The 25,363-nt window shown below is 38.9% G+C and overlaps 1 protein-coding gene across 5 annotated transcripts in view; it reads left to right on the forward strand.

Moving 5' to 3' along the window:
* SLC25A14 (solute carrier family 25 member 14) overlaps positions 1-25,363 on the forward strand; it is a 45,608-nt gene that overhangs the window by 2,198 nt on the left and 18,047 nt on the right. The window contains exons 1-7 of one of the 5 annotated variants that reach the window (XM_070292103.1): positions 2,709-2,779; positions 2,910-3,156; positions 7,992-8,085; positions 9,449-9,596; positions 12,078-12,172; positions 13,421-13,506; positions 17,029-17,124. In XM_070292103.1, coding sequence (XP_070148204.1) covers positions 3,082-3,156; positions 7,992-8,085; positions 9,449-9,596; positions 12,078-12,172; positions 13,421-13,506; positions 17,029-17,124 — 594 coding nt within the window. In that variant the 5' untranslated portion in view covers positions 2,709-2,779; positions 2,910-3,081. Of the gene's footprint in view, positions 1-2,626; positions 2,780-2,909; positions 3,157-7,991; positions 8,086-9,448; positions 9,597-12,077; positions 12,173-13,420; positions 13,507-17,028; positions 17,125-25,363 lie in introns of those variants that run through there. The other 4 variants (XM_070292104.1, XM_070292102.1, XM_070292106.1 and 1 more) reach the window with 4 other exon arrangements.

Consider the following 25,363-nt stretch of genomic DNA (forward strand, 5'->3'; position numbering starts at 1 on the left):
CCACTGGAAAAACCATAGCCTTGACTAGACGGACCTTAGTCGGCAAAGTAATGTCTCTGCTTTTAAATATGCTATCTAGGTTGGTCATAACTTTTCTTCCAAAGAGTAAGCATTTTTTAATTTCATGGCTGCAATCACCATCTGCAGTGATTTTGGAGCCCCCCAAAATAAAGTCTGACACTGTTTCCACTGTTTCCCCATCTATTTGCCATGAAGTAATGGGACCAGACGTCATGATCTTCATTTTCTGAATGTTGAGCTTTAAGCAACTTTTTCACTCTCCACTTTCACTTTCATCAAGAGGCTTTTTAGTTCCTCTTCACTTTCTGTCATGAGGGTGGTGTCCTATAACTAAAGTTGAAAGCAGCGTGGCATAGTGGTTAAGAGTTTGGGCTCTTAAGTCAGAAATGAATTTGAATACCAGCTTTGCCACTCACCATGTTACTCTCTTAACGTAAGACCTCACATTTCCTATATATCAAAAGGGGGAAATAATAGCCCCTGTCTCATAGGGTAGTTTTGTGCACATGAAAGCTTTTGGCACCACCCTTGGTAAGTATTCTATAGTGTCAGCTGATACTATGTGTGCTGCCTGAATAAATTTTTTAAGTGGGGGCAAAAAACCAAAATGTGAACTAAAATGAGAATGATCCTTTTGGAACAAAGGTATTCTGAACATTCATTCATTTAACAAATGCTCATTTAGAGCCACGTGCTTTGCATTGACTTTTACTCAACATCTAAACCATACTATTTTGTATTCCCGTGTGATTATGGATCCTTCACACAAGAGGCTTAAAAATGTAGCCCATTGGTTAATGTAATCACCTAGGGTGATTTGAAGTTGTCCCTTCTGGTTCCTGGGGGTAGCTAGAGCCCAAAGCTGGTCACCAGGCCCTCATATCATTTGCTGGCTGATTGTGAGGTCTGGATCAACTCTCGGACTCCCCTGTTATATTTCCACTCTTTATTTTATCTAAAACTTTTTATGGTTCCTTTTTTTGCTTCCAATTTGCTCTTAACCATGCTTTTGGTTCCAAATAGGAAAAGGAGTACGTCAAGGCTGTATATTGTCACCCTGCTTATTTAATCTATATGCAGAGTACATCATAAGAAATGGTGGGCTGGAGGAAGCACAAGCTGGAATCAAGATTGCCAGGAGAAATATCAATAACCTCAGATATGCAGATGACACCACCCTTATGGCAGAAAGTGAAGAACTAAAGAGTCTCTTGATGAAAGTGAAAGAGGAGAGTGAAAAAGTTGGCTTAAAGCTCAACATTCAGAAAACGAAGATCATGATGTCTGGTCCCATCACTTCATGGCAAATAGAAACAGTGGAAACAGTGTCAGACTTTATTTTTCTGGGCTCCAAAATCACTGCAGATGGTGACTGCAGCCATGAAATTAAAAGACACTTGTTCCTTGGAAGGAAAGTTATGACCAACCTAGACAGCATATTCAAAAGCAGAGACATTACTTTGTCAATAAAGGTCCATCTAGTCAAGGCTATGGTTTTTCCAGTAGTCATGTATGGATGTGAGAGTTGGACTGTGAAGAAAGCTGAGTGCCAAAGAATTGATACTTTTGAACTGTGGTGTTGGAGAAGACTCTTGAGAGTCCCTTGGACTGCAAGGAGATCCAACCAGTCCATCCTAAAGGAGATCAGTCCTGGGTGTTCATTGGAAGGACTGATGTTGAAGCTGAAACTCCAGTACTTTGGCCACCTGATGTGAAGAGCTGACTCATTTGAAAAGGCCCTGATGCTGGGAAAGATTGAGGGCAGGAGGAGAAGGGGATGACAGAGGATGAGATGGTTGGATGGCATCTCTGACTCAATGGACATGGGTTTGGGTAGACTCTGGCAGTTGGTGATGGACAGGGAGGCCTGGCATGCTGCGGTTCATGGGGTCGCAAAGAGTCGGACACGACTGAGTGACTGAACTGAACTGAACTGAACCATGCTTTGAGGGCCTGGCGACCTCAGACCTGATGCTGAGGTTATTTGCTTACTTGATGTTTATTTCTGTCTCCTCCGCCCCCATCTCCTCCCTCCGCACCCCCCCCCCAGCTCAGCTGCTGCTGCTAAGTCACTTCAGTCGTGTCCGACTCTGTGTGTGTGACCCCATAGACTGCAGCCCACCAGGCTCCCCCGTCCCTGGGATTCTCCAGGCAAGAACACTGGAGTGGGTTGCCATTTCCTTCTCCAATGCATGAAAGTGAAAAGTGAAAGGGAAGTCGCTCAGTGATGTCCGACTCTTCGCGACCCCATGGACTACAGCCCAGCTCAGGCACCCCTCTAAATACCACTCATGCCTTTTCCCAATTTTAAGATCTTTGCCCCGCCTCCTCACGCTCCCTTCATTCCCGTACTCTGCGCGCAGGCGCCCCACCCCTCTTCTTTCCCTAGACCTTGCACGCACGAGGTGGGTGGTGATACTGTAACAAGGCATCACTGCGCCCACGTTAGCTGCAGAAGCTGCTACATCCTCATGCCTTAGCCTCTTCTCCCTGCACTTCCCTAAAGTCAGGTTTCCCTCTTTGGGCCTTTGCGCTGGTAGCCTGCCCAACTCCCCCGTTAAGACCCTTGTCATTTCCGCCTCTTCTTTCGCGCCTCCGTTTTTAGGCTTACAGGGGCGGAGTTGGGATGGCTGTACCACCGTTGCCGAGGCGACAGCTTGGTTACTTCCGTTGGTATCAATGCTTCCGGGTTGGGGTTGCAGTGGCGCTTCCGACTGTGGGAGCCTCGGCTTCCCAGTCGTCGGATGAGCCCGAGCAGGTGAGGGTGAGCTCCTGCACTTCCAGGCTGGGGAGCGGGGCTGGGCCGCGCCAGGCCGCGCGGGGCCGGGCTGGCCTGGTTCCCGACCTGGGAGGGGCTTAACGGTCCTTTGATCTCTCTCTCCCCTCAGCTGAGTCCCTTCCCTGTTTTTCACTCTTCTGGCATCGGTGGTTTTACTTCTTCGATTGAACCCTGCTTCCTCGACCCCCCAGGGAGGCCGCCTCATTAAGGCGCCTCCCTTCTCTCCACGAACTCGCTCTGACAGCTGAGGAACTGGCAAGATCCTGCTACCCAGAGGGTGAATGGGTATCTTTCCTGGAATAATCCTAATTTTTCTAAGGGTGAAGTTTGCAACGGCGGCCGTGATTGTAAGCGGAGTAAGCAAACACCTCCATTGTATTAGTGTGAGGGATGCTGTTGAAAGGTGCTCCCTTTCAATTTCTAGCCCCTGTCACTCCTTGAGATCAAGGCATTGAAGGCATCTATTAAAATGCAGTTCAGCTAACTGATTGGGATGACAGCCATTATGAATATGAATTAGCTTCTCAGACAAGGTAACAGCAGGGACATTTGTAGTTTTCTGTCAGTGTTGCCTTGTTTTTTTGTTTTTTGTTTTTCTTTTTTCAGGCCAAGGGTGCTTCAAGTCATCAACTCTTCCCTCACCTTCATTCCCTACATCATCAAGTTCCTTTCTGTCTCCATTTTAGAAGTTTATCTCTAACCTTGCTGCCAACAATCATCTTGTCTGCTTTACTTCACACCATCCTAAGCTAGTTTCCCTGCCTCTCCTGTTTGTAATGCATTGCTTGCTGCAACCCTAGTAGGCTAACTAAAATGTGGTAGATTTCATCAGGTCACTAGTCTATTCAAAAATTTACAGTATCCCTTCCACTCTGCCATACTCACTTTGATTTCATGCCTTTCAACTGAATCTGTTCCTTATCATACTGTTTGTCTGATATTGTTTCAATATAAACAATATGTAAACAACATATTGTTTCAATATAAAATAATTCTCTGTTCCAGTTAGGTTGCGTTCTTCCTTCTGAGAACAAACCATACTGATGCTTGCCTCCACATCCTGTGTTTTTCCCCAAAATTGTGTCTGTACAGCCTGTTCTCCCCTTACTCTCTCCTTTACCTACACCTGTTAATATTCTACCTGCCCTCTATCATGGCCCACTTTAAGTTCTCTCATCTCCATAAGCTTTTTCAAATTATTCAAGCTCACGTGGATTGGTTCCTTTTCCATGCTTGTCCTGCTCTTATAGTTTGTGCTATATAGTTTAGCACTTTTTTTTTTCTCTGATGAACTACTTTGATTTCTTCCACCGGATTATAAGCTCTTGAAAGGCAAGTACTGTATTTCATACAACTTTTATCCCCACACCCATCTCCTTAATTATCCATGAAACATAAATATTGCCATGGTGTTAGAACATGTTATGTGTTTTTTTTTTTTAAACTGGCATTTGCACCTGTAGCACATTTGGGCATTTAGTATGCCTTCAATAAGCATTTGCTTGAGTCTCTATTTTATCTTCTGAATCTGAGAATATCTAATGCCTACTCTTTCTTAAAGGGGAAACCAAGAAAAGCGCCTGGATTTTTCTGACCAGAGCTTTGCAGTAGTGTGACAGGATTATGTAACTTGTGTTCTAGGACATTCTTCTCACTCTTTAGGCTATCAAATTTTCCTTAGTCAGATTTCAGAATACATGTCTGCATTTTGAAGGCATTTTTCATTGGCTTCTTTACACAATAAAAATACTTAAGGTACTGTATTTCTATATTAACTCAGATGTGGCTTCTTTTACCCATATCTGGGGATAGACCCCACAAATCAAAATCCTTTGGCGAGTATTTTGCACAAATAATTTTCTGCAACAAAACCTAGGGAGAGAGTCTCTGAGGATCAGCAAAGTGTCATGTACAGAGTGTGTAGTATTGGTTGGGTCCAGCAAGTTATCTTTCTGATTTCCCCTGTAACCTTTTACATACAAATGTTTATAAAGGACATCACGCTGGAACCAACCAGGTATTTAATGGATGTGTACCCAATTCTGTGTAAGCTATACTAGGGGTTATAAAAAGTACTGTGAGACCAGGTGCCAGCCTTCAGGGATCTTACCTAGTTAAGAGAAAATAACATGGGGCAACCAGAATATAAACCTCATCCTAGTCATTATTTGTATGCCTGTGATTTAAGATATAGAAGGGATAAATGAATGCTCAAAAGAGCATTACACAGCTGTGAAATAGGTATGACATACCATGCATGCATATATACAGCCTTATGTAAAAGACTTGGGGATTATAGCTGACATTTTAATGATTCAGTAGTGTGATATGACTCCCATAAAAGTGACTGCAATTTTCAGCTATAGTAATTGAAGTGTAATATGGAGAACAACAAACATTATTGGTAGATATTTAGCCTAAAAAATAAGATGTAGGAGGAAAATGGTAGCTGTCTTTAACTGTTTGAAGGACTCCCCTAAGGGAAAAGAATAAATTGTTCATACTGCCTCCAAAATATGAATAAAAACTAGAGGAAGACAGACTTTTGGCTCAGTATGAGGAGGGAATGTCTAAAATCAGACTTAAAGATGATACAGGATTTCTTCATAACAAGATTCTTTCCCTGCATTGGAGGGAAAGAAAGTTTACTATCAGATGGGAGCGGGAAGATGGCAGTGGTCCCAGACTTATAGTCTTCATGGACTAGTAAAATTGAAATGAAAGTGTGGGGAGGCAGCACAAATTAGGGTAGCCAGTCTTATTTGGCCAAATAAGAACACTAAACAAAATCAACTACCAGCTATTACATTTCATAAAAGAAAGGTGATTTTTGAAAAATGCTCTAGGAGTAGGAAGAACATGATCTAATAGTCCTTTACATGAGATACATTTTTAGCTGAAAAAAGGCACTTGGTGCCCTTATTTTCTTTATTTCAATTCAGAAATGTGAAAATTTCATTAAAGAACTACTCGGCTAACTGACCAGAGATTGTGACTGGTCTTTCTGCTCCCTGCTGTGACTTTGCCGCGTGCCTTTAACTCCATTACTAGTATTCTCTGAACCCTGAGTACATCTTTATTAAAAGGCTGGGTAGCAGGTAGTCAAGTCAGGCTTCTTCTATAATGAAGAGTTGAAAGAAGTTATAAAGAGAGAGCTTTCGAGAGAAGCATAGCTGCCTTTTGAAATATTTGACTGTTTGGGGAAATCTCTAAATTAGTGAATGGAAAGGGCATTCCCCCTCCCCTAAACTTAGAAAAGGGATATGCCGGTTCCTTGCTTTTCCATGTCTACCCTTTCATTGTGTGTGTCATGTGTTGCTATTATTTGTAGTCTTAAAATATGGGCATAACTGAAAATGTTGATTAGGTAGTATTTAGTACTCAAGACTCTTCTTTCAAGCTGCAGCTGATATTTAAAGTGCTTATTCCTACTTTGCTTTTTAGAATTCTTTTAAGCAGTTTTCCTCCAAAAGAGCTATGTATTGCCGACTCTGTATGTCAGATGGACTGGCTGATCATACTATGCATGAAAGGAAGTTTCCATAATTATTTTTGTGGCCTCTTAAACATTTGTCTGCATGTTAGCTATCCTTTCTGGAAAGTTGTTTTTCTGTCCTTAGCTACAGAGGATTCCTTATGCGGAAACAAAGCAAAACCTTGTCTCCTCTTAAAAGAGACTGTCAATTCAGTGCTAATCCCAGATTGGGCAGTAGGGGAAGTGGGCAGTAAGTATTATCTGTTAAAATATATATATTTGAGTACTTAACTATTCAAAAAATGTAATAATGTTAACAAATAGTTTTTGAATTAGGTGCCAGGTACTTTTTCTAAGAGTTTTATGTTTTATTTAATTTTCACAACAATCCTATAATACAGTACTTATTATTATCATCCCCATTTTACAATTCAGCAAACTCAGGGACACGTGGTTAAATAACTTGCCCGAGGTCACAGAATTAATAAGTGGTGGTGCCAGGATTTAAACCTAGGCAAGTCTAACTTTTTGAATCCTCATTCCTGGCCAAAGACCAATTGAAGTTGCTTTTGAAATTCAATAGTAGGCAGACCTTGAAGATCTGAAAAAAGGAATATTTAAGAGAAATCTGAGAAGTCATCCTAAGAAAATAGCTTCCAGCTGGACCAGAATTTAGTAGGCAAGGCCTAGAGCAGTAGGTCTTAAAGCTTGAAAGTATCAGCATTGTTTGCAAATTTTCACGTTCTCAGGCCAGACCCAGACCACCAATCAAAAACTTGCAGGAGTAAGACCCAACAATCTGTGTTTTAATCTGCCTTCTGGGTGATTCTGGTGCCCATTAAAATTTGAGAACCACTCTTGGAGAAAGCAGAGCTGTGGGGAAAATAAAATTCCAGAGAGAAATAGCTGGGAGTGGCAGGAAAAGAAAATAGGCTGAAAAGATTGAAGGTGACAGGTCTATTGGGGGCAGGAGGGGGAGGGAGGTAAGGAGGACTGGGAGTAGAATACTTTGTTAAAGAACTCAAATATCAAAGAGAAACAGCATTTGTATTTATGTGCTTTAAAAGGACAGGGACGAGGAGATTCACTAGATGGATATATGTTAAATGTCAGAGAGAAGAGAGACATCATCCATGTTGCTGTCATTCCTCAAAGAAACAAAGGAAGGTGAAAAGGTGCTTAACTTGGCCTGGGCCTAGTGTGAGGAGGTTTTGTGTAGCTGGAAAGTAGCTAGATGAAATAAAGTTTAGTGGAGAGATGAGAGGGCTAAGAATATGAGAGGGTAGTGATGCCAGTCTGTGCTTTGCACCTGAATCAAGCTAACAATACCATGAACTGCTTTTATGAGATGCCTCAGCCTATGTAATTTAAACTCCAGATTCCTTCAGTTGTAATTGTCTAGTTGAATGTCTAAGTTGGGTGTGCTAGGTGGACTGAAACCTCTTCTTTGGGTGGGATGGGGATAAAACACTAAAGAAACTAGATAACGTGAAGTGCACAGGTTGACATTTGAGTAAATCGCACACTTACCCCTACAGAAAGGCAGTAAAGAACACATTCACGGTCATCTATCACATAAAACAGGAGCCTTCATTTTGTGTCATTCCACATGGTAGGGTTTTTCTCTATGTCCGTTTTGTTTGCTCTAAGTTGTGATCATACACTGACAGGTGCTCCTCACTCTTGTGCCTTGTTCTGATTTGTGTTTATTTTTAGCACCAGAAAAGTGCCACTGTAAGCCATGAGATGTCTGGTCTGAATTGGAAACCCTTTGTATATGGCGGCCTTGCCTCTATTGTTGCTGAGTTTGGTAAGAATGTGGAAACTGACATATCTGCTCCTTTAGGGTATAGATATGGTAATGTTATTTTTGGTAAAAAGTGGAGAAAAAGAAGCTTGCCCTATTTGTTTTAAAAACTGTTGTCTCGTACATCAACATGGATCATCCAGAAACCAACACAATACTGTAATTACCCTTCAATTAAAAATAAGAAAAAAACTTGCCTCAATGCTATCAAGTAATATTTTCTGGGAAAGTACTACTACTGTAAGTGATGTTAAGAAAAGTCAAACTTAGGACTCTATTTTGGTGGTTTAATGATTTAATTTGCTAGGCTTAAGAAGTGTGCATGAACATATAGAGGAGTTTGGTAAGATAGCGGTTTCTGCTATATTCTTATACTAATGGCCTTTCCTTTGTGCTAAGTTGTTCATAAATTTCTTAGTAAGTGTTCAAACTCCTTGTTTTCAAACCTCTTTCCCATTTTGGAAGAAAATAGACCAACAAGATCAAACCAGATTCTTCTCTTTTTGATTTTAACTTTGAAGTACTTTTAGATTGTTTTTCATTTTCCAGATTCTCTTTCCTAAATTGTTAAGTGACCCCACTAGCTTTTCTTGACTTTCTTGTCATGAACTCTGGTGTTATGATATCAGGGTCATCAGTGACCAGAGTTGCATAATCACTGTGTTAGTTTTAGACCTTGAAATAGTCCTTGAAACATTTTGCCAATATAATGACTACTTTGTCTGTGTTGATATAATAAGAGAAAGAAGTTTGGTTAAAGAAATTTTCCTGCTAAACACTGTGCTGGTTACTCCTGAATTACCTAAGGAACCAGATGAGTAGGCTATTTAGTCCTGTTTAGGACTTTACCATTATCTTTCATAATGCTAGAAAACTGTTTCTTATAAACAGATAAAAGAAAAACCCACAAAACTTTGTAACAGTATTTAAAAGTATGTGGAGCAGCGATGCCATGCTTTCCTGTCTTCTTTACAAAAATTTGTGGAGATTTTATGAGGGGGAAGTGGGGAGATGAGGTGGGAGGTGGAGCAGAAGGAAGAGACAGATAATTGCCAGATTGTATGTTAAGATGAAATTAAAACAGCATGTAAGTTATTTTGCATTTATAGTGTGTTAGGACTGTGCTAAAGCACTTTATTATATCATAGTTTCAGTTACACTGTGGATCAAATCCTGCTGCCTAGATATAGTACATTTCACTTTATCATATACAGCCCTTGTCCTCTGATAGTAATATTTTAGTGACGATCTAGCTGTTATAAAAAGGACTTTGCCTTATGTTTTAAAAATTACCATTGGCCTGAATCATCCAAAATTTAACTATGACTCTCTGGAAAAACTTATAAATGAGTGTGTTACTTCATAGGAACTTTCCCTGTGGACCTGACCAAAACGCGACTTCAAGTTCAAGGCCAAAGTATAGATGTCCGCTTCAAAGAGATAAAATACCGAGGAATGTTTCATGCCTTGTTCCGAATCTATAAAGAAGAAGGTGTTTTGGCTCTATATTCAGGGTGAGAATGGATTCTTGCCTTACATCATGAATAGAAATAATTTTTTGAGAAGCCATGTAGTTCAGCGTTCGATAGTTTGTGCCCTTTATATTCACCATTTCAACTTGTAATTCAATATTTTATAAACTTTTTGTTTTATATTGGAGTATAGCTGATTAACAGTGTTGTGATAGTTTTAGGTGAACAGTGAAGGGGCTCAGCCATACATATACATGTATCCATTTGCCCCCAAACTCCTGTCCCATCCATGCTGTCACAAAATGTAATTCAGTATTGATGTGCCAATTTATATTTCACTTGCTTGTAAATCTTGAACTTTGGATTTTGTGTTTATTTGGCTATAAGTGATACATTTTAAAAATAGATATCTCAGTGTAGCCCTGGCTTTCTCCTTTTTTTCCCTGAAAGTCGTCCATAGCCACCATGAATATAATTGACAGTATATATTTCTGTGATATTCTTCCTGAGTTGCCAAATCCTGACTTAAATACTATTCTGGCAGTTTAAACAGAAAATGAAGACTAAGAGAGAGGGAGACCCGTCATTTTTTGGGGGGGAAATCATCTTTTGATTATTCATAAATTGGTGGCTTATTGTCCACTGTGTTGTTTAATCTGCTGCCAATTTACTAGTTCACTTCTGCATCTAGGGTCCCAGTTCATTGCTCTGGGAATGGATATCAATTTTATTATTAACTTATGTTGGACTTAATTTCAAAGATAATTTACTTGGGGAAAAAATCAAGAATTATATCCTGAAGCAAATGAGTCATGGATCATGTGTTTCACCTTGTTCTTTCATCGGCACAGATAATCACAAGATATTTTCTTCAGATAGCAAGCAATAAAGTCAGAAATATGCATGTTTTGTCATTTTAAAATCTTAACTGTTTGAACTGCTGCTGTCTTTCTATTTATAACTGCTAAAGTTTAATTCTGCAATATGGAAGAATCTCAAAGGAGGTATGAGTGAGAATGTTTCCAGTTAATAAGCAGAACTTAAATAGAGTGAAATCTTGGCTCTGGTGTCTCCTGGATAAGATTAAAGTTGTATCTGCAACTGCTAGGAATTAAGATGGATTTAAAAAAAAAAAGCTTTGAAGCAGGTAATAGTGTATACTTCTTCTGTATTACTGGATTTAATTTGCTAATATTTTGTTAAAGATTTTCGTATCTAAGTTCATGATAGATATTGGGTTGTAGTTTTCCTTTTCTGTACTGTTTTTTTCTGGTTTTGTTATCAGGGTAATACTAGCTACATAAAATAAGTTGAGACGTGTTCCCTCTTCTGTTTTCTGGAAGAGATTGTATAAGATTGATGTTAATTTATTAAATGTTTGATTGAATTCCCTAGTGAAATTATCTGGGCCTAGAGATTTCCTTTTTGGAAACTTTTAAATTATAAATAAAAATGTTTTAGATGTTATGAGATTATTTGGATTATCTGTTTCATATTGATTGAATTTTGGTAGTTTGTGGTTATCAAAGAATTAATGCATTTCTTCTAAGTTGTTGGATTTATAGCATAAGGTTGTTTATTGTTGTTTTTGAGTCACTAAATCATGTCCAACTCTTTTGAAACCACATGGACTATAGCCCGCTAGGCTCCTCTGTCCATGGGATTATCCAAGCAAGAATATTAGCCACTCCCTTCTCCCAAGGGACCTTCCCAACCCAGGGATCAAGCCCAGGTCTCCTGCATTGCAGGTGGATTCTTTACCACTGGGCCACCATTCTTCTAATGACTGTAGGGTTGTAGTGCTATTCCCCATGTCATTCCTGATATTGATGACTTACTGTTTTTCTCCTGTTACTACCATGGCTCTTACTAGAGGTTTATTACTTTTGTTGACTTTTTTCAAAATAACTTTTTGTTTCATTGATTTTTCTCTATTTTCCTGTTTTCAATTTTATTAACTTATGCCATTTATTGTTTACTTCCTTCTGCTTGCTTTGGGTTCACTTTGCTCTTCTTTTTTCTTGTTTCATGAGGGTAGGAACTTAGATTATTGATTTTGAGACTCTCCCTCTTTTCTAATGTAAGCATTTTGTGCTATAAATTTCTCTCTCAGCACTGCTTTGGCTGCATCCCACATATTTTAAAAGGTTGAAATTTCATTTTCATTCAATTTTATGTGTTTAAAAAATACACCAATGTCACCCAAGGATTGTTTAGAAGTACCATATAATTTCCAAGTGTTTGTGGGTTTTCCTTACCCTACTGATTTCCAGTTTAATTCCAGTTTAATTATGGTGAGAGAACATACTGTATATAATATCAATTATTTTAAATTTTTTGAGGTTTGTTTTATGACCCAAATATGCTCTCTCGGTGCATGTTCCATGGATACTTGAAAACAATGCCTATTTTGCTGTTTTTATGGAATGAGGCTGGTGATGGAAGTGAATAGGCAGTCTAGATATGTATAATCTGCAAGTATATGATAAGGATAACTTTTTTTTCTTTCCTTCTCTTTGGCAGAATCGCTCCTGCTTTACTAAGACAGGCATCATATGGCACCATTAAAATTGGCATTTACCAGAGCTTGAAGAGATTATTTGTAGAACGTTTAGAAGGTCAGTGTAGACTCCTCATCCTCTTTTGAGATAACACTCAGAGGGATTGTTGAAATTATGCTTAGTGAGAAGTGTTAATCATGGGATGTCTGAGAATAGATAACAGTCATTGCAAGGTCAAAGTAAGCTTGTACTGATTTGAGATTAATCCCACTATAGGTTTGAGGGATCTGCTCTTCAAGTTTGTCCCTTTTCCTGTCAAACAAAAAAAGGCTTCTGGTCATCAGAAGGAGGACATGGAACAAACTTGTTGAGAAAATTAATGCTGTCCTCATCTATAAGAGAACTTCAACTATAAGGAATCCTCTAGCTGTGGATTTTGATAAGCTTTGGTTAGATAGAATGGTTTTATATATACATAAAATATGCTCATCTTAACCCACATTCAACATTACCATATGTCTATTTGCTGCTATAGCTTTTTCAGCTAAATACTGTACTAAAATGATTATTTTACTACAGGCCTGAGGCTGTTGCATAGTTGGGGACAGCTGGAGAGCCTTTCGGTTAGTAATGTCCTTTGAATTGCTTTATTTTCTAACTCAGCTTTTTCTGAAGCCTCTTCTTTGAGGATCCTGAAGTCTTCTAGTCCTGAAATAATTTCCTCTCACATTTTCTTCACTTGGGTTTACCTACTTTCTCTTCGTATGCTTTTCATGGTGAGGAGGCAGGGTGAAGATTGAATTTTAGAATAATATGCTCTGGTTTCTTTGTTCTTTTTTCTAGCTGAGAGAATTTAGTTCCAAATGACTAGTTTTTCACATTTAACTACAGAAATCTTCTGTAAATAAATAGACGCTAGTAGCTATCAAGGCCAATTAAAACTAGTATTTAGGAAATTTTTTTCTATTAGACATAAGATTTTATTTTTTAATATTTGGTTCTGAGTCTATAGAGTTGATTATTCTCTAGAAAGAGACTTAAATTTTTTTCTTTAGATGTTTGAAGTGATTCAAGTGCTATTTGCACTTCCTGAATTTATATGGAATATTGGCAGTTATATAGAATAATAGGATATATTCCAGTGTATTTTAGAAATATTTTAAAATAATCTATGTTTTACAAATTTTTTGTTTCAGTACTCATTTGGAACCTAGAAATATTTGAGTTTCTTTATTTTCATAAGCTTTGTAGTTCATTCCTACGGTCATTTTTCTGACCATGGTTCCCTTCCTCTGATAGCTCAGTACTCTCTTTTCAGAAACTCTCTTATAAGCAGACTTTTCTTTTTCTTGTTCCTTTTTACAGATGAAACTCTTTTAATTAATATGATATGTGGAGTAGTGTCAGGAGTGATATCTTCTGCTATAGCCAATCCCACTGATGTGCTGAAGGTAAGAAAAGTCTGGTTGCATTGGGTGTGTTCAGTGTGAAGCAAAAAGACATGAGCTTTGTATCAGATTTGGTCACAAATCCCTACTGTGTCACTTGCCAGCTATAAAACCTTGGGCAGATCACTTAACTGCTTTAAGCCTCAGTTTTCTCATTTGTAAAATGAAGATAATTCAGTATATAATACATAAAGTTGTTAAGAATTAAAGATAATATATGTAAACTATCATGTGTAAACATGGTAGGTAGTAGATGCTCAGTAAATAGTAGTCAGTTTATTATGATATGCTTTAATCCATTGGTCTTCAGACTATAAAGTATGCAAACCTTTAAATGTTCTTTCCAAGAGCTATGCAATTTTAAGGGAATCAATTTCCAGATCTTCTTTCCAAGAGCTATGCAATTTTAAGGGAATCAATTTCCAGATCCCTTACTTTCTTTATACCCTTCTCAAAAACTGATCTAAAAATGAGCTTATGTTTATAACAACCCTTTCCCTACTTTAAAAGAGAAAGGCATATTATATTCCCCCACCCATCCCAAATCTTAGTATGGTATATCGACCTGTAGTGTAACCTGGAATATCAAACAAAGGGATACACTGAAATATAGTTTTAGAGAAACCTCCTTTAAGAGAAACCTCTTAAGAGACTTAAGAGAAACCTCTTAAGTCTATAATGTTGATGTCTTTTCCTGTCTTATCCATATTTCTATTAAGGATGAGATTTGGCTTTAAAATTATATATTTTGGCTTATGTTGAGATATTCTGAATTCAGGACCAGAACATTATAGGTTAGTGGTACTGAATTTTTTACAATATAACTGGATTTCTTTCAGTATTTATCAGAACACAAAATGAAACATTTATTTAATTATATCAGTAATATCAGTCTCTATTTTATTTAATCTAATAATTGAATTTGATCTAATAGTATCAATCTATATCTTATATTTGAGATAGAGTGGTAAACATTTCCAACTTATTAACTCATTTAAACTTATGATAACTAAAATTACTAAATATATGATTAAAATGTATAAGAAGATCCCAAGTTTTAAAAAATTATTTTAGGGGAAATGTGGGGGGAAAAAGTAGGAGAACATATACTTTATTTATTTGAAACCACAGGTGGCTAGGTTAAGTGGAAAGGGCATCTGTTGTGATTCAGAGAGTTTTGAGAACTGAGAGAGTGACTTGAAAAACACATGAAAGAAATCAGTGGTGGTTGATGATATTTCTGGATTGAATTGAGAAAATTTTACCTACTGAATTTTTATATCACTTTAGAGTATACAGACCAAGTATTTTTAAAGATAACTGCTGCTAAGCCACTAAGTCACTTCAGTGGTGTCTGACTCTGTGCGACCCCATAGACACCAGCCCAACAGGCTCCCCCGTCCCTGGGATTCTCCAGGCAAGAACACTGGAGTGGGTTGCCATTTCCTTCTTCAATGCATGAAAGTGAAAAGTGAAAGTGAAGTCGCTCAGTCGTATCCGACTCTTAGCGACCCCATGGACTGCAGCCTACAAGGCTCCTCCATCCATGGGATTTTCCAGGCAAGAGTACTGGAGTGGGGTGCCATTGCCTTCTCCGAAAGATAACTGACTGTATCCTAAAACTCTAAAATATTTGCCATGTAATTACACTTGTTAGAATGTGCTTTTCAGATTCACTTCAGTTTTCTGTCCCTCTGACCTGTCTGGTACAGTTGCAACCACTGACGAATGCTAGAGTCTGCCTTTTCCTTTCTTATACTTAGGTAGGGCTGAGTGGTGAGTGGTCCCAGGGAATGGGGGACCAGTGTAGTCACAATCTTATTAGGAGTTATAATCACTGTTGATCTGTTTAATCCTTTCACTTATCCTTAAAGGGTTCTCTGAACTATGTGCTGCTTTCTTGCCTGTGTGCATGTAGTTCTCTTTTTGCCTGCAATGATTTCCCCCCCTTTCCTCACGAATTTGTCCTTCAAGACAGCTCAGAAACAGGGTCAGGACTAGGACAACACAAGTGAGATACTCCGCTTGGGTGCAAAATGTAAAGATGTGCCAAAAAAAACCCTCAATAATCAAGAGGAAATAACATTTTATGCAATCTTTTTTAAAAATTTAAATGAGTGCAAAAAATTCATGATGAAACAAAATAGCCATATTTTGTACAATCCATCTCACTTGCTTATGTTAATCCTGCCCTGTTGGATCCTGTCTTTAGTTACGGTTTTGATGATTGGTTCATCGTAGGTTTTTGTGCATTCATTTTTATTTTAAAAAATATTGCATTGAAATATCATTTATCTGAATTTCTGAGGTTTTGGTTTTTTGTTTTTTTTTTTACACCCCCCTGCTACATTCTGTGGCTGAGGAAAGTGCCACACTTACCTCAATGTCATCCCAACCCTGCTCAGGAATTACCTCCATAAAGAAGTCCTCTACTTACCATAGGATATTTATGGTTTCAGTGTGTCTTTGTGATAGTTTCTATTTCATTTTAATATGGTTTAGGTTTTATTTCTACACTCTTAGTAGTAGCAATTGACTTTCCACATAAAAACATATTGCTGTACCATGACTTACCAAGAACATTTATTAAAACCTAGAGTTGTGCTTCATGAAAGTCAGGCCTGAATTTGGTCCAGTAGAATTTAGTGGCTGACTACTATGATCTGTGTGTGCTCTCAGTGGTGAATTGTACCAAATCTTTCACATGGCCTGTCAATGTTATCTCCCCTTTCTTGTGCTTCTTAGAGGCTACTTTGCAGAGTACAGTGTCATGCTTTTTACAAGTAAAACTCAATGTGAGGTCTTGTGAGCATTAGATTATATTTTAAAACTCCCCTGCCCTGCTTTTTACACCTCAATAAATAATGCATGTTCAGTATAGCAAAAAGTGGAAGGCAGGAAAAACACAAAAGAGATATGCCCATTTGCGGCTTCATCACTTAAACTTAAGCTACCCTCAACATTTGGTTGTGCATATGGTTATTTTTAAGTTTACACATTTTTGATAAAAATAATATGCCATACATACTGCTTTGCAACCTGCTTTTTCTATCTAGCAGTTAATTGTTGACATTTTCAAATATCCACAAATATTATTCTACAATCAAATTTTATGGCTGCATACTACTCCATTAAATGGATGTTTCATACTTTATGCAACTAATCCTTTGTTATTTTTGAACATGTAGGTTGTTTCTAGTTTTTCACTAAACTAATCATAGTTTAAATGGATTCTTTTCAATCCTCTCTGAGTACATGTTCTTTTTTTCCCCCCAATTTTCTTCCAAATCCAGAAATGATGGACTTAGTATGAAGAATGTGAGGCTGATGAAAATCATCTTTATAAAATATACTTTGACACAAATAATGCTTTCTATACATAGCTTAAGTCATTAATTTCATCATAATAGCAGGCTGATTTTTTTTTTTTATAATTCCCAAATACTGTTTTCTTTATTTTAAATGAGTGAAACGTTTCATTTTGGTTCTCTGGCAAAACAAAATGTGCACCTCTTCTGATTTTAGATTCGAATGCAGGCTCAAGGAAGCTTGTTCCAAGGCAGCATGATTGGCAGCTTCATTGATATATACCAACAAGAGGGTACCCGGGGTTTGTGGAGGGTGAGTACTCTTGGTATTATTCTTTACACCTGGAATTTGTGAAGAAGACCTTTAATGTAAAGGCATAAAATTGTGAATTGTCACCTTATACTATGTAAGATTCTTGATAACTGCCCAAAGATAAGAGGGTAAGAAGCTCCTTATCACCTTTGAAAGGACTAAAACTTATCAGTTGTCTTTCAGTTCAGTTTAGTCGCTCAGTTGTGTCCGACTCTTTGTGATACCATGGACTGCAGCACACCAGGCCTCCCTGTCCATCACCAACTCCCAGAGTTTACTCAAACTCATGTCCATTGAGTCAATGATGCCATCCAGCCATCTCATCCTCCATTGTCCCTCCTGCCTTCAATCTTCCCAGCATCAGGGTATTTTTTAATGAGTCAGTTCTTCACATCAGATGGCCAAAGCATTGGAATTTCAGCTTCAGCACTAGTGCTTGCAATGAATATTCAGGACTGATCTCCTTTAGGATAGACTGGTTTGATCTCCTTGCAGTCCAAGGGACTCTCAAAAGTCTTCTCCAACACCGCAGTTCAAAAGCATCAATTCTTCTGCACTCAGCTTTCTTTATGGTCCAACCCTCACATCCGTACATGACTATTGGAAAAACCATAGCTTTGATGATATGGACCTTTGTTGGCAAAGTAATGTCTCTGCTTTTAAAAAAATTTTATTTATTTTTAAATTGAAGGATAATTGCTTTACAGAATTTTGTTGTTTTCTGTTAAACCTCAACATGAATCAGACATAGGTATACATATATCCTCTCCTTCTTGAACCTCAAAAGGAACCACAATATGATGGGCATATTGTGCCCATCTTTGCGTGAAATGCTCCCTTGCTGCTACAGCTGCTAAGTCGCTTCAGTTGTGTCCGACTCTGTGCGGCCCCAGACGGCAGCCCACCAGGCTCTCCAGCTCCTGGGATTCTCCAGGCAAGAATACTGGAGTGGGTTGCCATTTCCTTCTCCGATGCATGAAAGTGAAAAGTGAAAGTGAAGTCGTTCAGTCGTATACGACTCTTCCCTTGGTACCTCTAATTTTCTTGAACAGATCTCTAGTATTCCCATTCTATTGTTTTTCTCGATTTCTTTGGATTGATCACTTTAACATTATAAAAGTTAAAAGATATACTATTAAATATTGAGAAAATATATGAAGAAGAAAAATATCCAATAATTCCACTAGCAAGTAATGTCTGTGCTTTATTAATATGCTGTCTAGGTTGGTCATAGCTTTTCTTCCAAGGACCAAGTGTCTTTTAATTTCATGGCTACAGTTACCATCTGCATTGATTTTGGAGCCCAAGAAAATAAAATTTGTCACTGTTTCCATTGTTTCCCCATCTACTTGCCATGAAGTGATGGGACCAGATGCCATGATCTTCGTTTTCTGAATGTTGAGTTTTAAGCCAGCTTTTTCACTCTCCTCTTTCACTTTCATCAAAAGCCTCTTTAGTTCCTCTTCACTTTCTGCCATAAGGGTGGTATCATCCGTATATCTGAGGTTATTGATACTTCTCCTGGCAATCTTGATTGTAGCTTGTGCTTCATCCAGCCCAGCATTTTGCATGATGTTCTCTGCATAGAAGTTAAATAATCAGGGTGACAATATACAGCCTTGACGTACTCCTTTCCCAATTTGGAACCAGTCTTGTGCTCCATGTTCAGTTCTAACTGTTACTTCCTGACCTGCATGCAGATTTCTCCGGAGGCAGGTGAGGTGCACTGGTATTCCCATCTCTCTCAGAATTTTCCACAGCTGGTTGTGATCCACACAGTCAAAGCCTTTAGCGTAGTCAATGAAGCAGAAGCAGATTTTTTTCTGGAATTTTCACGTTTTTCCTATGATCCAGTACATGTTGGCAATTTCATTTCTGGTTCCTCTGGCTGTTTTAAATCGAGCTTGAACATCTGGAAGTTCTTGGTTCATGTACTGTTGAAGCCTAGCTTGGAGAATTTTGAGCATTACTTTGCTAGCATGTGAGATGAATGCAGTTGTGCGGTAGTTTGAACATTCTTTGGCATTGCCTTTCTTTGGGATTGGAATGAAGACTGACTTTTTCCAGTCCTGTGGCCACTGCTGAGTTTTCCAAATTTGCTGGCATATAAAGTGCAGCACTTTCACAGCATCATCTTTTAGGATTTGAAATAGCTTAACTGGAATTCTGTCACCTCCACTGGCTTTGTTTGTAGTGATGCTTCGTAAGACCCACTTGACTTTGGACTCCAGGATGTCTGACTCTAGGTGAGTGATCACACCATCGTGGTTATCTGGGTCATGAAGATCTTTTTTGTATAGTTCTTCAGTGTATTCTTGCCACCTCCTCTTAATATCTCCTGCTTCTGTTAGGTCCCTACCATTTCTGTCCATTATTGAGCCCATCTTTGCATGAAATGTTCCCTTGGTATCTCTAAATTTCTTGAAGAGATCTCTGGTCATTCCCATTTTGTTGTTTTTCTCCATTTCTTTGGATTGATCACTTTAACATTATAAAAATTAAAAGATATACTACAAAATATTGAGAAAATATATAAAGAAGAAGAATATCCAGTAATTGCACTAACTAGAAATATCACTGTTAACATTTTGTTATATTAACTTCCAGTATTCTATATAAACTTCGGGTGTTTTTTTTGTTGTTGTTCCTATAACTTTTTATCCTATGTTAATCACTTAAGTTTGTAATATTAAATAAGACTACTAGTTCAGTTCAGTTTAGTTGCTCAGTCGTGTCCGACTCTTAGCAACCCCAGGAATCGCAGTATGCCAGGCCTCCCTGTCCATCACCATCTCCTGGAGTTTACTCAAACTCATGTCCATCCAGTCGGTGATTTTATCCAGCCATCTCATCCTCTGTCATCCCCTTCTCCTCCTGCCCCCAATCCCTCCCAGCATCAGAGTCTTTTCCAATGAGTCAACTCTTCACATAAGGTGGCCAAAGTATTGGAGTTTCAGCTTTAGCATCATTCCTTCCAAAGAACACCCAGCACTGATCTCCTTCAGAATGGACTGGTTGGATCTCCTTGCAGTCCAAGGGACGCTCAAGAGTCTTCTCCAACACCACAGTTCAAAAGCATCAATTCTTTGGCACTCAGCTTTCTTCACAGTCCAACCCTCACATCCATACATGACCATTGGAAAAACCATAGCCTTGACTAGACAGACCTTTGTTGGCAAAGTAATCTCTCTGCTTTTGAATATGCTATCTAGGTTGGTCATAACTTTCCTTCCAGGGGTAAGCATATTTTAATTTCATGGCTGCAATTGCCATCTGCAGTGATTTTGGAGCCCCCCCAAAATAAAGTCTGACACTGTTTCCACTGTTTCCCCATCTATTTCCCATGAAATGACCAGATGCCATGATCTTCGTTTTCTGAATGTTGAGCTTTAAGCCAACTTTTCCACTCTCCTCTTTCACTTTCATCAAGAGGCTTTTTAGTTCCTCTTCACTTTCTGCCATAAGGGTGGTGTCATCTGCATATCTGAGGTTATTGATATTTCTTCCGGCAATCTTGATTCCATCTTGTGCTTCTTCCAGCCCAGCGTTTCTCATGATGTACTCTGCACACAAGTTAAATAAGCAGGGTGACAATATACAGCCTTGATGTACTCCTTTCCCGATTTGGAATCAGTCTGTTGTTCCATGTCCAGTTCTAACTGTTGCTTCCTGACCTGCATATAGGTTTCTCAAGAGGCAGGTCAGGTGGTCTGGTAGTCCCATCTCTTTCAGAATTTTCCACAGTTTATTGTAATCCATATAGTCAAGGGCTTTGGCATAGTCAGTAAAGCAGAAATAGATGTTTTTTTGGAACTCTCACTTTTTTGATGATCCAGTGGCTGTTGGTAATTTATCTGTGGTTCCTCTGCCTTTTTGAAAACCAGCTTGAATATCTGGAAGTTCATGGTTCCTATACTGCTGGAGCTTGGCTTGGAAAAATTTGAGCATTACTTTACTAGCATGTGAGATGAGAAATTTGAGCATTACTTTACTAGCATGTGAGATGAGTGCAACTGTGTGGTAGTTTGAGCATTCTTTGGCATTGCCTTTCTTTGGAATTGGAATGAAAACTGACCTTTTATAGTCCTGTGGCCACTGCTGAGTTTTCCAAATTTGCTGGCATATTGAGTGCAGCACTTTCACAGCATCATCTTTCAGGATTTGAAATAGCTCCACTGGAATTCCATCACCTCCACTAGCTTTGTTCATAGTGATGCTTTCCAAGGCCCACTTGACTTCACATTCCAGGATGTGTGGCTCTAGGTGAGTGATCACACCATCGTAATTATCTTGGTCATAAAGATCTTTTTGTACAGTTCTTCCATGTATTCTTGCCACCTCTTCTTAATATCTTCTGCTTCTGTTAGGTCCAGACCATTTCTGTCTTTTATTGAGCCCATCTTTGCATGAAATGTTCCCTTGGTGTCTCTAATTTTCTTGAAGAGATCTCTAGTCTTTCCCATTCTGTTGTTTTCCTGTTTTCTTGCCTTGATCGCTGAGGAGGGCTTTCTTATCTCTTCTTGCTATTCTTTGGAACTCTACATTCAGATGCTTATATCTTTCCTTTTCTCCTTTGCTTTTCGCTTCTCACTTTTCACAGCTATTTGTAAGTCCTCCCCAGACAGCAGTTTTGCTTTTTTGCATTTCTTTTCCATGGGGATAATCTTGATCCCTGTCTCCTGTACACTGTCATGAACCTCTGTCCATATTTCATGAGGCTATCTATCAGATCTAGTCCCTTTAAATCTATTTCTCACTTCCACTGTATAATCATAAGGGATTTGATTTAGGTCATACCTGAATGGTCTAGTGGTCTTCCCCACTTTCTTCAATTTAAGTCTGAATTTGGCAATAAGGAGTTCATGATCTGAGCCACAGTCACCTCTCGGTCTTGTTTTTGCTGATTGTATAGAGCTTTTCCATCGTTGGCTACAAAGAATGGAATCAATCTGATTTTGGTGTTGACCATCTGGTGATGTCCATGTGTAGAGTCTTCTCTTGTGTTGTTGGAAAAGGGTGTTTGCTATGACCAATGTGTTCTCTTGGCAGAACTCTATTAGCCTTTGCCCTGCTTCATTCCATATTCCAAGGCTGAATTTGCCTGTTACTCCAGGTGTTTCTTGACTTCCTACTTTTGCATTCCACTCCCCTATAGTGAAAAGGACATCTCTTTTGGGTGTTAGTTCTAAAAGGTCTTGTAGGTCTGTATAGAACCGTTCCACTTCAGCTTCTTCAGCATTACTGGTTGGGGCATAGGCTTGGATTACTGTGATATTGAATGGTTTGCCTTGGAGACTAACAGAGATCATTCTGTCGTTTTTGAGATTGCATCCAAGTACTGCATTTCAGACTCTCTTGTTGACCATGATGGCTACTCCATTTCTTCTAAGGGATTCCTGCCCACAGTAGTAGATATAATGGTCATCTGAGTTAAATTCACCCATTCCAGTCCATTTTAGTTCGCTGATTCCTAGAATGTCGACGTTCACTCTTGCCATCTCTTGTTTGACCACTTCCAATTTGCCTTGATTCATGGACCTAACATTCCAGGTTCTTATGCAATATTGGTATTTACAGCATCGGACCTTGCTTCTATCACCAGTCACATCCACAACTGGGTATTGTTTTTGCTTTGGCTCCATCCCTTCATTCTTTCTGGGGTTATCTGTCCACTGATCTCCAGTAGCATATTGGGCACCCACTGACCTGGGGAGTTCCTTTTTCAGTGTCCTGTCTTTTTGCCTTTTCATACTGTTCATGGGGTTCTCAAGACAAGAATACTGAAGTGGTTTGCCATTCACTTCTCCAGTGGACCACATTCTGTCAGACCTCCCCACCATGACCTGCCCATCTTAGGTGGCCCCACATGGCATGGCTTAGTTTTATTGAGTTAGACAAGGCTGTGGTCCATGTGATCAGATTGGCTAGTTTTCTGTGATTATGGTTTCAGTGTGTCTGCCCTCTGATGCCGTCTCACAACACCTACCATCTTACTTGGGTTTCTCTTACCTTGGATGTGGGGTATCTCTTCACAGCTGCTCCAGCAAAGCACAGCTGCTGTTCCTTACCTTGGATGTAAGGACCTTGCTCCTTACCTCTCCCACGTCCTCGTCCAAGACTACTAGTAGTACAGTATATAATGGGAAATTTTTTAATAGGTTCTTAAAAGGGAGAGACTCACTTTTATTCTTTCTTTATAATTTTCCCTAACTGTGCTGTGCTGTGCTTAGTCGCTCAGTCGTGTCTGACTCTTTGCAACCCCATGGACTGTAGCCTTCCAGGCTCCTCTTTCCACAGGTATTCTCCAGGCAAGAATACTGGAGTCGGTTGCCATGCCTTCCTCCAGGGGATCTCCCCAACCCAAGGATCAAACCCACATCTGCATTGCAGGCAGATTCTTTACCTTCTGAGCCACCAGGGAATGTCAAACATACAGAAAAGTTGAAAGAACACAACAATGAATAGAACCTACTCACCTGGATTAAATCACTCAAAGTTTAGTCATATTTGCTTTATCTACTTACATATATAGATATACACATATGCATACCTACCCACCCACCCACCCACACACACACACTTTTTGCTGAATTATTTGAAAGGAAGTTGCAGACATCATAGTACTCCCCTAAGTACTTCATTATGCATATCCTAATAATAAGGACATTTCCCTCATAATGACAGTAAAAGCTCCAATATTTTGGCCACCTGATGTGAAGAACTGACTCATTAGAAAGGCCCTGATGCTGGGAAAGATTGAAGGCAGGAAGAGAAGGGGACATCAGAGGATAAGATGGTTGGATAGCATCACTGACTCAGTGGACATGAGTTTGAGCAGCTCTGGGAGATGGTGAAGGTCACGGAAGCCTGACGTGCTGCGGTCCATGGTGTTGCAAAGAGTTGGACATGACTGAGTGACTGAACAACAACAACAAATTGTCACAACTCAGAAAATTTATAAGTCCCTAATACCTAACACCCAGTCCATATTCAGTTTTCTTATAAAATGTTTCCTTGCATTTCCCCTATATTTCCTGTATGCTGGAGGTTAGATCTGTTGGCTTGATTAGATGTATGTGAAATGTTTTTGGTAAGAGAGCTTCATAGGTGACCCTGTATGTCATATTGCACCACAGCAAGAGGCACATAATGTTAGGTTGCCCCCAAATTAGTGATGCCAAGTTTGTTCACTTGTTAAGATACTGTCCACCACCTCTTACCATAATAAAAGATAAGTCTTTCCCCCTTTGCAATTAACAGGTAATGTCTATGGTAATATATCTAACAACAACATGTATATATTCTGTTACTTAATAACCTTTAATCAGTGGCATCCATCAATGATACTTGAGGTTTGCTTTTTGATAAAAAGGCTCTCTGAGGTACCCTATCTTGATTAGTCTAATTTAAAACCAGAAAATGGAACTAACTAGAACTCTTTCACAAACTAATGCTAGGAGAAAGACAAAGACAGAGCAATAAATAGAATTGGAGATTTTGTCAGGGGAATATAACTACTTAATTTTTATTTAAAATAATCTTTTAATTGTAATAAAATATATACAACACAATTTTACATAGTTGTATAACCAGTCTCCAGAATTCTTTTTATCCTTCAAAATGGGGACTCTGTACCCATTATAGAACAGCGTGCCATTTCCTCCTCTCCCAGCCCCTGGCCACCAACCTTTTATTATCTCCTTATGAATTTGATGGTTCTGGGTACCTTGTGTAAATGGAATCATACAGTATTTGTCTTTTTATTACTGGTTTATTTCATTTAGCATAATGTCCTCAAGGTTCAACCATGTTGTCACATGGGTCAGAATTTCTTTTTTAAAGCTGAACAATGTTATATACATACACCGCATTTTGTTAATCCATTCATCCATTGCTGAACATTTAGTTTGTTTCTGTATTTTGGCTGTGAACATGGATGTGCAGATGCCTTTTCAAGACTGGTTTCAATTCTTTGTGTATATACCCAGAAGTGGGACTGCTGGATTGTATGATAATTCTGTTTAATTTTTTGAGGAATTGAAAATGGCTACTTTTACAATCCAGGCTATTTACATCATCCAGACATGTAAGGTAAAGAAGTGAAATACATTGTGTTATGTATTCTTTTGACTTCCCAGGTGGCGCTAATGGTAAAAAACCTACCTGCCAGCGTAAGAGACATGGGTTCGATCCCTGGGTCGGGAAGATCCCCTGGAGGAGGAAATGGCAACCCTCTCCA

This window comes from Ovis canadensis, chromosome X, assembly GCF_042477335.2.
Source record: "Ovis canadensis isolate MfBH-ARS-UI-01 breed Bighorn chromosome X, ARS-UI_OviCan_v2, whole genome shotgun sequence".
Lineage (NCBI taxonomy): Eukaryota > Metazoa > Chordata > Mammalia > Artiodactyla > Bovidae > Ovis > Ovis canadensis.